We start from the raw sequence: 13514 nt of genomic DNA, 5'->3' as shown, positions 1-13514 counted from the left end.
GCATGTCTGAGATTGTTAATATTTTTCCTAGCAACTTTAATTCCAGCTTTTGATTCATCCAACCTGGCATTTCTCAGGATGTACTCTGCATATAAGTTCCATAAATAAGGTTACAATATACAGTCTTGGTGTACTCCTTTTCCAATCTTAAACCAATCAGTTGTTCTACATTCAGTTCTAACTGTTGCTTCTTGGCCTGCATACAGGTTCCTCAGGAGACAAGTATGATGATCTGGTACTCCCATCTTTTTGAGAATTTGCCATATTTTATTGTAGTCCACATAATCAAAGGCTTTAGTGTAGTCAATGAAGCAAAAGTAGATTTTTTTTGGAACTCCCTTACTTTCTCTATAATCCACTGAATATTGGTAATTTGGTCTCTAGTTCTTCTGCCTCTTTAAAACCAGCCTGATCTTCCAGAAAACTCATGAGGGAAAATGCTATCCACATCCAGAGAAGGAACTATGGAGTCTGAATGCAGATCAAAGTATATTATTTTCACTTTTGAGGGTTTTTTTTTGGTGGTTTTTCCGTTTTGTTCTGTTTCTTCTTTCACAACATGACCAATGTGGAAATGTTTACATAATTGCACATGTATAACCTATATCAGATTTCTTGCCATCTTGGGGAAGAGGGATGGAAGAGAGGGAAAAAAATTAAAACTCTAAATCTTGTAAGAAATGAATATTGAAAACTGTCTTTACATGTAATTGGGAAAAACAAAATACTATTTTCCAAGAGAGAGAGAGAGAGAGAGAGAGAGAGAGAGAGAGAGAGAGAGAGAGAGAGAGAGAGAGAGAGAGAGAGAGAGAGAGAGAGAGAGAGAGAGAGAGAGAGAGAGAGAGAGAGAGAGAGAGAGAGAGAGAGAGAAAACCAGCCAGCTCTTTTGGTAATTCTTGGTTCACATATTGCTGAAACCTAACTTGCAGAATCTTAAGCATAGCCTTGCTGGCATGTGGGATGAATGCAATCATTCAGTAATTTGAACATTCCTTGGCAGTTAAGAAATCATTATCAACTTTAGGGAAAGCAGGTTGGGTTCAGTGATGGGTTCAGAAGCCAGACTGCAGAGAGTTAAGAAGAGAATGAAAGGAAAGGAAGTGGAGACAGTGGTTGTAGATGGCCTTCTCAAGGAGTTTAGACATGAATGGGAGGAAAAGCAGTAGCTAGCAGGAATGAAGTGAGGATTTTTTTGAGGATGAGGTGACATAGATGTGTTTGTAGACAGTAGAGAGGGAGCCAGTAGACAGGGAGATATTGAAGATTAGTGAGAGAGGGGACAATATGTTGGATAAGATGAGATAGAATGGGATCACTTGTATGAGGAGTTTGCTGTGGTAAAGAGAAGGGCCATTCCATGTGAGAGAGAAGTGAAGGATATAGTGGCAGACTGTATCTGAGTGATGTGAAATAAAGGGGAAGAGAGAACAGGGAACTTTTAGCAAGTGGCCACGTTTTTTTTTTCAGTGAAATATGAGACAAAGTTCTCAGCCAAGAATGTTGGAGAGGAGGAAATATTGGAGGCTTGAGGTGGGATGAAAAGGTTTGGAAAAGCAGTTATTGTGAGTATGATAGTGAATCTGTTAGATAAGTATAAAAGAATTTTCTTGTCACAGTGAGATTATGTAACATAAATTTGTAGTGGACCCAGTATGGTTTCATGATTTTTTTTTCCAGCTTCTTTTGGTAGCACATGAGTGAGAGGTCACTAGATGGTATGAGTAAGCCAGGGCTGAGCCTTGGCAGGCCAAGATCTTGTTAGGATAAGGGGGCAAAGAACTAAAGAAGAAAACAGTATAGTATTGAAATGGTTTACCAAGTCAGGATGGGGGAAGGGAAGAGAGTGTATAGTCAGTGCAAGGGAAAGGCCTGGGAAAGAATTGAATGGGGAATGGATTAAAGGTCATAATAAGAAAAAAGAGCATCATTGGGGATTACAAGGTAGAGGTAGAATTACAACAGATTTTGATCATATATGGAAATTCCATAATTTATGAACATGAAATTTATGAACACTTATGGTTGATAGTAATATCAAGGGTATATGATCATAGCAAAGAAGGGTGGAGGGGTGGACAATGATGAAGTTGAAGAATTGGGAGGTTAAAGTGTTTGAAGGAGTATAAAATATTTGTGCGTGTGTATATATACATATATACATACATACGTACGTACGTACATACATACAAATGTTAAAGTTCACTAGTATGAGGGCAGAAGTTGGGCAAGAGAGAAAGAGTGTGATCTAGGCACTGAATTCATTGAAGAAAGAAGGAGAATGTCCTAGAGGTTGGTAAATAACAGCTACCATAATCTTGATAAGGTAGCAAATATGGATTAAGTGAACCTTAAAGGAAGAGAGCTTACTGAATGAGGGTGATAGAAAGAGAGCCTGGAAGTGGCAATGGGGGGCAAAGAGTGTTCCAATTCCCTTCCTTCAACCAGTGAGTCTCAAGTATGAGTGAAATTATAACCAGTGCTGGAAAAGGTGGTCAAGGGAAGTTTTGTCATTAGGTGGCAGCTAGGTCTCATCGAGTGTAAAAAAATGGAAAGAGTGAGAAAGGAAAAAGTTTAAGATGAAAGCAAGTTTGCTACCCATGGAGCAGGTATTCCAAAAAGCACAGCGAAAGGGGTGTGTTGCTTTAGAATGGGACATTGAGGGCAAGTGGTCAGGTTAAGAGAAGAATGGGAATAAGGCAGTAGTCAATGGAGGACTTAAAATAGGATTGAATAGTTCAGAATCACTGGATTGGGGAGCTTATGAGGGAGTGAGAGTTCATTAATCATTTAGAAATGCATTCTTGAAGGTTACCATCAACCCTAGGGGTATGGCATAAGTATGCAATCCTCCTAGGATGTCAGATAGCAGTGAATGCTTAGAAAGGGAGAGTTGGCCTAGATGGCCCACTGGGGTCCCTTCCAGTTCTCAAATTCTGTGATTCTAAATCCAGTGAACTTTCCATTACACCATCCCAAATTTAGAATTTATCACAATCATATAGCTTCTAGTAATTAGTTAAGGAGCAATTAGAACAAAAGTAGAGATATTGGGGCTAGGTGGAATTTTGAGGGACGATATATAAGAATTGGATAAGCATTGCAACATGGTCTATCTGTGGCTTCTGTTTTTGTCTTTTCAACAAAAGTGATCTACTGATTCATAGAATCTTAGATTTAAAGATGGAAGGAGAATTAGAAGGTCATTTGGTCCAACACCTTCACTTTACAGATGAGGAAACTAAGGCTCAGAGAGGTTAAGTGACTTGTCTAGAGTCACAGAGCTACTAAATGTCTGAGACAAGATTTGAACTTAGATCTGCATGACTCCAGATCTGGTTCCCCATTTTCTATTAGTGGTGTCAAACTAAAATAGAAGCAAACTCCTGCTGGCCATATGTTGATTTAGAAAACCACAAATTATCTATGTTTTATTCTATTTTGTTTATTTTATAATTTTGTTAATTTCTCCAATTATTTTTTTCCTTCTCCAGCTCATTTTATTATTTTATTATTATTTATTTAATATTTTTAGTTTTCAGCATTGATTTCCACAAGAGTTTGAATTACAAATTTTCTCCCCATTTCTACCCTCCCCCACTCCAAGATGACATATATGCCGATTGCCCCATTCCCCAGTCAACCCTTCCTTCTGTCACCCTACTCCCCCCCGACCCCATCCTCTTTTCCCTTACTTTCTTGTAGGGCAAGATAGATTTCTATGCCCCATTGCCTGTATATCTTATTTCCTAGTTGCATGCAAAAACTTTTTTTTTGAACATCTGCTTTTAAAACTTTGAATTCCAAATTCTCTCCCCTCTTCCCTCCCCACCCACCATCCCTAAGAAGGTAAGCAATTCAGCATAGGCCACATGTGTATCATTATGTAAAACCCTTCCACAATACTCATGTTGTGAAAGACTAACTATATTTTTCTCCTTCCTATCCTATTTCCCTTTGTTCATTTTTCTCCCCTGACCCTGTCCCTTTTCGAAAGTATTTGCTTTTGATTACCTCTTCCCCCATCTGCCCTCCCTTCTATTATCCCTCCTTTTCAATCTCCTTCCTCCTTCTTTCCTGTAGGGTAAGATACCCAGTTGAGTGTGTATGTTATTCCCTCCTTAGGTCAAATCCCATGAGAGCAAGATTCACTCATTCCCCCTCACCTGCCCCCTCTTCCCTTCCAATGAAATGCTTTTTCTTGGCACTTTTATGCAAGATAATTTACCCCATTCTATCTCTCCCTTTCTCGCTCTCTCAATATGTTCCTCTCTCATCCCTTAATTTTATTTTATTTTTTTAGATATCATTCCTTCATGTTCAACTCACCCTGTGCCCTCTGTCTATATATATATACATATATATGTATATGTATGTATGTATGTATATATATTCCCTTCAGCTACCCTAATGCTGCAGTCTCATGAATTATACGCATCATCTTACCTTGTAGGAATGTAAACAAAACAGTTCAACTTTAGTAAGTCCCTTATGATTTCTCTCTCTTGTTTACCTTTTCATGCTTCTCTTGATTCTGGTGTTTGAAAGTCAAATTTTATATTCAGCTCTGGTCTTTTCACTGAGAAAGCTTGAAAGTCCTCTATTTTATTGAAAATCCATATTTTGCCTTGGAGCATGATACTCATTTTTTCTGGGTAGGTGATTTCTTGGTTTTAATCCTAGCTCCATTGACCTCTGGAATATCATATTCCAAGCCCTTCGGTCCCTTAATGTAGAAGCTGCTAGATCTTGTGTTATCCTGATTATGTTTCCACAATACTCAAATTGTTTCTTTCTGGCTGCTTGCAGTATTTTCTCCTTGATCTGGGAGCTCCGGAATTTGGCAACAGTATTCCTAGGAGTTTTCTTTTTGGGATCTATTTGACGAGGTGATCTGTGGATTCTTTCAATTTCTATTTTGCCCTGTGGCTCTAGAATATCAGGGGAGCTTCCCTTGATAATTTCTTGAAAGATGGTATCTAGGCTCTTTTTTTGATCATGGCTTTCAGGTAGTCCAATAATTTTTAAATTATCTCTCCTGGATCTATTTTCCAGGTCAGTTGTTTTCCCAATCAGATATTTCACATTTTTTTCTATTTTTTCATTCTTAACGTTTTGCTTTACTACTTCTTGGTGCCTCATAGATTCATTAGCTTCCACTTGCTCAACTCTAATTTTTAATGAGTTAGTGTTTTCATTTTGCTTTTGAGTCTCCTTTTCCAATTGGTTGATTTTACCTCTCAGGGTGTCATTTTCTCTATTTAGATTCTGAATCTCAGTGGCCATTTTGCCAGTCTTATTCTTTAGGGACTTTTCCATTTTTTCTGTGTTTTCTTTTATCTCCCTAATTTGGTTTTTAAAATCCTCCTTTAGCTCTTCCAGCAATGCTTTTTGGGCTGGAGACCAGTTCACATTATCTTTTGAGGTATCTGATGTATCTACAGTGTCATTGCTGTCCCCTTCCATATTGGTATTTTGATCCTGCCTGTCTCCATAAAAAGAATATATTTTGTCCTTGGTTTTTTTGTGTTCTTCTTCATGTTTGTTGGTTTGCCTTTTCCTGGCTTTGCAACAAATATCTGCCTTTGGGGCTCAGGGCTCTCTGTCCCAGCTTCTTATTCTGGGGGTTGAGAGTCTAGAATTATAGCCTTCAGTTTCCTGAGGTGTGGGGGAGGGGTCTGGCTCCCTGACTTCTCACTCCATATGGGTGCTCTCTAGCACTGTTGTTTTTCAGCAATGGTCTCAGCTGTTTGTTGTTTGAGCTGATCTCTGGCACTTCCCCTGGGGGAGCAAGATTACGTCTGGGCTTCTGGTGTTGACCCCTGCCAACTCTGCCCCTCTGGGACTAATGAACTTCTACCATTTGACCACTGAAGCCCCACTTCTTTCTCCTCTGTTCCAGCGTTCTTTTTTTTCCCAAGGAATTCTCTGGGTGAGGGGGGGGGGGAGGGATTAGAGCCATTTACCTGGCCATTATGTCTCCTGGAAGCCACGTTTCATTCCTTCGGTGGTGTTGTGCTGCCTCTCCTCACTTCCACAGACTGCTGTCCTGTGTTGGGAGGCCTGGGGATCTCCCCCGGTTTTGGGCGTCCAGCTTTCTCCCAGCCTGTCTCCCACGTGGATTTCCCGGCCGGCCACTTCCACTTTGGTCTGGAGCAGCTCCCCACACCGAGCCCTCTCTGAACCTACAGATTCATGCCTTCGGCCTTTCAGACTCTCCCGGCTCGGAAATTTGTCCCACGCAGACTGCTCACGGTTTCTGACTCTCTCAAAACTGCTCAAATTCACTTTTTTATAGGAATCTGACAGACCTTGTGAGAGAGCTCCAGTAAGACACTGCCTTCATGTGGCCATCTTGGCTCCGCCCCTCCCCCAGAGCCATTTTTTATAGGTGTTTGGAGGGTCCTGGGGGAGAGCTTTAGGCCAGTCCCTGCTTTCCATCTTGGCTCCGCCCCCAATTATATTTTAATCTGGTTCTATCTGCATTTGAGTTTTGTGATTTGGCTCGTAAGCCATGAGTTTGATACTTCTACAGTATACCATGGGATTTAAACTAAAATTTCTGCAAAGCATTTGACAAAGTCTATCTTGCTGCCATTATAAATGTAATAATCTGTGGACAAGATGATTGTACAATTAAATGTCTTTGTAACTGGTTTGAATAGCTGGACCCTAAGTAGTCACTAATGGATCAATGTCAGTTTGGAGGAAAATCTTTAGTGGAGTACTCCAAAGATCTGTTCTTATGTTTGTGCTGTTCAACAACATTAGTAATAACTTGAATTTAAGCCATTGAAGGTTAAATTTATAGATGAAAGGAAGCTTTAAAGGAGAGCTGACATTGGATAACTGAGGATGAATTTTGATAGAGGAAAATATCAACCTCTACATGAGTTAATTTAATTTTGCAAGCATTAGATGGGGGAATTATGGATCGACAATAATTTCTTTGAAAACTGTATGAAGAGTTTTCATGGAGTGCAAGCTCAGAATGAGTCAACATTGTGCCATAGTAGCCAAAAAAAAAAAAGCTGCCATCATCCACAACAGCCTTTCTTAATGGTTTAACATCCCAAGCAAGGGAAAGAGTCTCGTGTATTCTGCTGTGGTCAGACTATATCTAATGTACTATGTTCGGTTCTGGACACCAGATGAAGTACCTTGTCAAATGCTTTCCTAAAATTGTATTTACAGTATTCCTCTCTTCTGTCTAGTAATCCTATCCAATAAAAAAGAGGTTTGTCTGGCATTAGCTGTAGCAATCTATTCTAGAATTTTACATGAAATCAAAGTCAAACTCACTGGTCTATAGTTTACAGACTCCATTCTCTTCTGCTTTTTGACACTCAGGACAGTTGTCCTTATTTGCTTTGATGGTACCTCTGCAGTTCTTCATGATCTTTCAAAAATTAGAGACTGACTCTTCTTTCAGTACCATAGGATGTATCATACATAGGTGACATGACCTGGCTGTAAGCAGTAAGACCCCTTACTATGTCCTTACCTAAGAATGTGTGAAAAGAAAAACAGTACTAAAGGTGGACTGAGGAGCAGTCATGTAGGAGAAAAGGACCTGAGGATAAAGGGGGAATGGATCCTTCATGAGAAACTGTCTCATTCTAAAATCCTCCCCCCACTACTTCTAGCCATCCAGAAGCATTTGCCTTCAGCTGGGACATATCCCACAGTGAATAGTTTTCCATTCAGAAATTAACCCAAAAAAAGCATTTATGAATTCCACTAATATCTAATGGAAGTAGTAATATGTATGAAATAAGAAATAAATACACCATAACATTATATTGAGTACATTAAACTATTACATTTTTAGTGATTCTAAAGATGACATGTTAGTGAGCATTTCCAGTAAGACTATATACATTGAAAATAGCACAGGGACTTTGACTAATTTGATATCTATAATATCCCGCTTCATGCCATTCAGATGGTGTTTAATCTTTTTGTGGCTGATAGTAGTAACACTTTAATTGTAAAAAAGTGTGTGTAATACCAAGTACATAATCCTACATCTTGAACATCTAAACATGCAATATTTTTCATCATTTGGGGAGGAGAAAAAAAAATCATAGATCCATAAAGCTTGAAGGTTTAACGTTAATATAGTCCAATTCCCTCTTAAAGGAGGAAGAAACTCAGGTCCTAAGATATATGAAATCTCTGTTGTTTAGCCTTAGGGATGAAAGTTCCAGAACACAGATCAACTTCCACATATCCTCACCATTCCTTTCTTTGTATTCTCTAGAGCAGGGATGATTTTATTTTAGTTTTTGGATGATCAGTGCCTAACAGAGTTCCTCAATAAATGTTTAATTGAATTGAATCCTCAGAAATATATAGCTGCTGTCTGCTGTCTCCTCTATTCTTCCTTGCAGTAGACAAAGATGAGTCGATTCATGACAGAGGTAGATTTTTTTAAGAGACATTTGCAAGACCGTGTACGATTAAAATATTATACTTTATCCTTGTTAGCTCTAGGAATTTTGAATGGCAATATATCCTCTATTATTGTTGATGTATTGTTAATACAGAATGAGACAATGAAAACTTGCTTTAACTTATTTATGTGAATGCTTTCTAGAATATTTTACATAAAATTAATCATGTAATTATGACTTTTGGGGCACTTGCTAGGACAGAAGCATATAAGATAGTGACCTTTGAAAAAGGTTGAATGAATTTTTCTCATTAGGTGGTTAGCAGAGCCTTCTCAAAATGCAGATATTTATTGCTCCCTTGGTAGTATCAATTTGGGAAGCAACTTTAAAGTTCTTAAGCACCAATTAATAGTACCTCATATAGGGATTTTTTACCTGTTAGAAATAATGCATAAGATCTCCAAATCTGTCAAGAAAATTGCCTTGACATAGAAAATTCTGCACCAGTTTCTTACCAAACAATGAGGATATTTACCAACTATTTCTGAAACAGAAATTTATTGTGCCACAAATATGTCATAAATTAAGGTAATTCATTAAATTAGCCTTAAAGGAGCCATAGAAATTCAGAATTGGAAGATCCTTTAGAGACCATCCAATCCAGCTCTCTTCATTTTAAAAAATGGTTCAAAGGGTAAGTTTTTATAATAAAGATATAAATAAAGGGATCCCCTATGAAATATTATACAACAATTCACTATAAAATGTTTGTTCACGAGGATTTTAGTCTACTTAGGATGAGAAAGCATCAAATGGAACTGGAAAGGTTATTTTATTGTACAGGGCACCTTCTGCAGTATCTAGTCAAAGAGTTGCCTAGGGCATTGAGGGGTGATGTACCTTGCCAAGATTCACAGTGCCACACTGTGTTTCAGAGAGGGGAGACCTGAATCTGACTTTGAGACCAGCCATCGACTCACTATAGCTTGCTGCTTCGCTATGCTGTACTCTACCTGGGAAGGATATTAAATTTCTTTTCCCTTTGCGCAATGGAGATATAGAAGATATGGCTGTTTGGCAATTTCTTCTAATTGAAGAATAGATAACTGACATAAGAGAATTTTCCTGTTAAAGTATTGATAAATTATAATTATTAACTTAAATAAATGATAGGTTTTTAAAGGTGTTATTCTATGAAAATATAGAGCCAGTGTTTATTACTGAATGTATCTGTCTGCTATAATCTGCCCTCGTATTTACACAAGCCATTTAGGTTTACCTGATGTCCCAAAGAATATTAGTCTCTTCTCTTTTCTTTTCAGATGTGCCCTTCTGTAATGGAAGATGATTGAAAACAAGGGACCTCGTGTGGCTGACTATTTTGTTGTAGCAGGGTTGACTGATATTTCAAAGCCTCTCGAAGAAGAAATTCACTTCAATGACGCATGTCATAAAATAGCTAAACCAAAAGAACCTATCACCGATGTGACAGTTATTATTAAATCTCTTGGTGAAGAAGTACCAAAGGGTTATACGTGTATAGATGTTACCCCAACTGGATTGTCAGCAGATCTGAATAATGGGAGTCTTGTTGGGCCACAGATCTACCTTTGCTATAGAAGAGGAAGAGATAAGCCTCCGCTCACTGATCTGGGGTATGTGTTTTTTTTAAAAAGTATCATGGGCAGCATCAAAAATGCAAGTTGTAGAATTTAAGTATTTTATTAACTAGTAGATGAACTGGTGGGAAGACTTTTATATCTCATTTACTCTTTTCATGTTATTTTCTCTTATTCATTGCCTTTTCCCCTTCTAGGTACCCACTGATGTCATTTGTTATCCCTGGGGTTAGAGAGAAAGCATCTGATAAACTAATGGACACTACAGTGTTAATGACTTAAATTGTTTTCTCTCCTATTTTTGAATTTTGAGAAAGTTGAATATGGTCTTCATTTAATAATAGTAGAATTTGAGATATCATTAGGGAATGTTTATTTGGGATGAAGTAAGAAGGGGAAGTGGGTAGGTATGCTTCAGTGCTGTCTGTTTTGAACTGGTAGTGAGCATGTAAGTACTCTGAGGTAATCTTGTATCAGACAGGAGGTGAAGGAGAGCATGATAATAGCTATCATTAATTATTAGAAAGACTAGCTTGTGGATGAGTAATTAGCCGTATTTTATTTGGCTTCTAGGGAAGGCATAGTGGTTGATGAATATAACAAAGAACTTCCTCACAATTACAGCTGTATCAGAGTGGGATGGGCTGCCTTAGTAGGTCAGAAGTTCCCATCACAGATTTATTAGTGGAGAATTTATGTGTACTGAGATCTGGACCTGGATATAGGCTGTACTAGATTATCTTTACAGGTTATCTTCCAACTCTGAGATTCTCTTTTTCTCTTGGCTAATCTTGCTCGGTCTCTTGGACTCAAAGAATTTCTTCCTAATACAAATGAAAATTTCCTAGATTACTAAAGTTGAGTGTGAATGTTTTTCCTGCATATTTTAATGTTTAATGTTTTCTGAAGAAAGGAGAATAAATTAAAGTCCTCCTTAAGTTCATTATTGCTTTATGACTCTGGTTTTATACCTTTTATGACAAAACAATTGTTGAGCAATTATTTGTCTTTTTACTCTGTGCTTTATGATTTGATTATAACTTTTAAAATAGTTTTAAAATGACAGCTATTGCTGCCTTGTTATGTGTAAAATGTTAAACATTTAGCAAATGTGTCTTTATTAAAGTAAATCAATTATTCATATTCTTGTGACTTTGAAGAGCTAAGAACAGATAGCCTTAGAACCTCATGAGACTTGCCTTTCATTTTGTCCCCCAAACAGAATTCTATGATTCTATTTTATGTGACACACTTTTCCCTATTATATACCTTGAGAGGAGAAGGCTGCCCTCTATTCTTTTAGGAATGAGTTATCTCCTTGCACCTCTGGAGAAGAGTTTTCAGTTATAGAGGCAAAGGTAGTGGAACTAGAAGAAATAAATTAATCAGTTTACAAATATATGCAGATCATGTAGGCTGGGGTTTGGGCTGAGGGAGTAGATGCAAATAAATATAAAATACAGTTCATGCCTTTAAGCAGTTTGCAATCTAGTTGGAGTAACAAGATAGAGTACACTAAAGGTTATGTGCCAATATAAGAATTAAATAACATTATTAGACAGTAGCCTAAGATGTCAACAGGCATATGGTTCTTCACCAGTTCAGTATTATGTCATATAGAGGCAGCAGAGTATAGTGCAAAGAATCCTGGATTAGGAATTAGGAATTTCACATCTATTACTTCATCCATCTGGGCCTCAGTTTCCCCATCTATGAAATGAAGAAATTGGGCAAGGTGATCCCTTGCCCTCATGTAATTAGGACAGGGCTAAAATTACAAGGAAGTATTTATGGATGCTTAGGTCCCAGGTGAAACTCTTCTCCATCCCCTTAACTTCCTATTATTTATAGGGTGCCAAAGAATAAGTGGCATTTCCAAAAGCACAGTACAGCTTGCATCCTTATAGTATAGCCCAGAACTTTCTCTTTTGTTGAATCAGTTGAAGAGAGGAAAAAGAGACTCATCCTTTAACTTCCAACATTCTTATGTTTACTAGTACTAGCTAGCTGCTGAGCCATCAGCATCAGGCCAGATAGTAGTGGTAGAAGACCCAGTTAAAAATGCCCCTAGCTCTCCTAGCGTTTATGAACAATTGACCTAGTCAGAGACAGTGATGAAAAGAGGAAGGGGTTAGTTCAGGGTGGGAACTTGTGGCCTTGAGGCTACATGTGGTCCTCTAGGTCCTCAAGTGTGGCCATTTGATTGAATCCATACTTTACAGTTAAGTTTGGAAAGGTCTGTACTCGAGGATCTAGAGGGCCACATGTGGCCTCGAGGCTGCAGGTTTCCCACCCCTTTATTTCCTTATATTAAAGCTCATATTTTTATGTTCCATTACCATTTCTGTACCTCTCTTAGAAAATAACTGCATATTTCCTATCCCTGAGGTCCTTTTTCAACCCTAAAATTTCATGATTCTGTTCTTCTGGCCACTGCCTTTTAGTAACATTGATTAAAGTTTAGTGTACAATAACATTTTGAAAATTTCTGTATAACAGTGTTGTGAATAAGAATTTTATATATTAGAGGGTAGAGAAAGAAAACTTAAAGGCATGTTAACTTCTAATGTTAATGAGAGTTTACTTAATGTTGAAAAATTCAATTTAAGTATAATTTAAAGTTTGTCACAACCCACAGTATAAGAAGTACTGAAGGGTCACAAGTGGAAAAAGTTTAAGAAGCCCTGAAAACAATACATTAAAAACAGACTAGTTATTATATTTTAAACTCTTTTGCAGAAGCAAAAAGTCTTTGTGCAAGAATTAACAATCTAGAAATTTTTATGCATATTTAAATCTTGGATTTACAAAAATTTTATTTCACATTTCATGGATTTCTTTGTCTTTGATTTTCATGTAGTTATGTAGTTACTTTCATAGACTTGGAAAGGTGACTTGGGAGAAAGGAATTCCTAGGCTTTTTCTTCCTTTCTGTGTGCCACACTTTTTAAGCCTTCTCCTATTTGTTGTAGCTTTGAGAAGACATCTGCAGTCAGTTGTTACCAGGGCTCTCTTCTAATGACCCTGGAAATGGTGACAACCTTTCCCTTTCTAGTTGTTTTCCTTTTTCAAAATCGTTTGAAGAGATGGGAAACAGAGAAAAAATACCATACAGCAAATCCACCTAACTTTACCTCATCTAATGGGGAGAAGTAAGCAGACAGACACATTTATAAAATTTAGGTGAGGAGAAGGGGGGTTGCAGAATTGAAACTTACTTCAATGATGTAGTTATTTCTTCTGAAGAAAGCATCTTTAGCTTTAAAGAAGGAAAATTATATAGTATTTGCTTAGTAATGTAATGGCTATTGCTCCCTCCAACAGTGGAGTCACAGTATAGCCATGCTCCCTCACACTGTGTAATTTTTACCTATCTCTTCCTATAAATCTTATAAAACACACTCACTTGATATCCTGTAGATAGTATAAATTAATTCTGTTAATATAGGGTTAAAACCTAATTCTTTGGTTCTTAATTATTGCTCGTTATTTTGCTATTGCC

General features: G+C 37.6%; 1 protein-coding gene across 6 annotated transcripts in view; it reads left to right on the top strand.

Moving 5' to 3' along the window:
- DENND4A (DENN domain containing 4A) overlaps window positions 1–13514 on the top strand; it is a 161453-nt gene that overhangs the window by 47819 nt on the left and 100120 nt on the right. For all 6 annotated transcript variants that reach the window (XM_036736751.1, XM_036736749.1, XM_036736748.1 and 3 more), the window contains exon 3: window positions 9716–10048. In XM_036736751.1, the coding sequence (XP_036592646.1) occupies window positions 9738–10048 (311 nt within the window). In that variant the 5' untranslated portion in view covers window positions 9716–9737. The remainder of the gene's footprint in view (window positions 1–9715; window positions 10049–13514) is intronic.

The sequence above is a fragment of the Trichosurus vulpecula genome, chromosome 8 (genome assembly GCF_011100635.1).
Source record: "Trichosurus vulpecula isolate mTriVul1 chromosome 8, mTriVul1.pri, whole genome shotgun sequence".
In the NCBI taxonomy this organism is placed as follows: domain Eukaryota; kingdom Metazoa; phylum Chordata; class Mammalia; order Diprotodontia; family Phalangeridae; genus Trichosurus; species Trichosurus vulpecula.
This window is presented reverse-complemented; position numbering and strand designations above follow the sequence as displayed.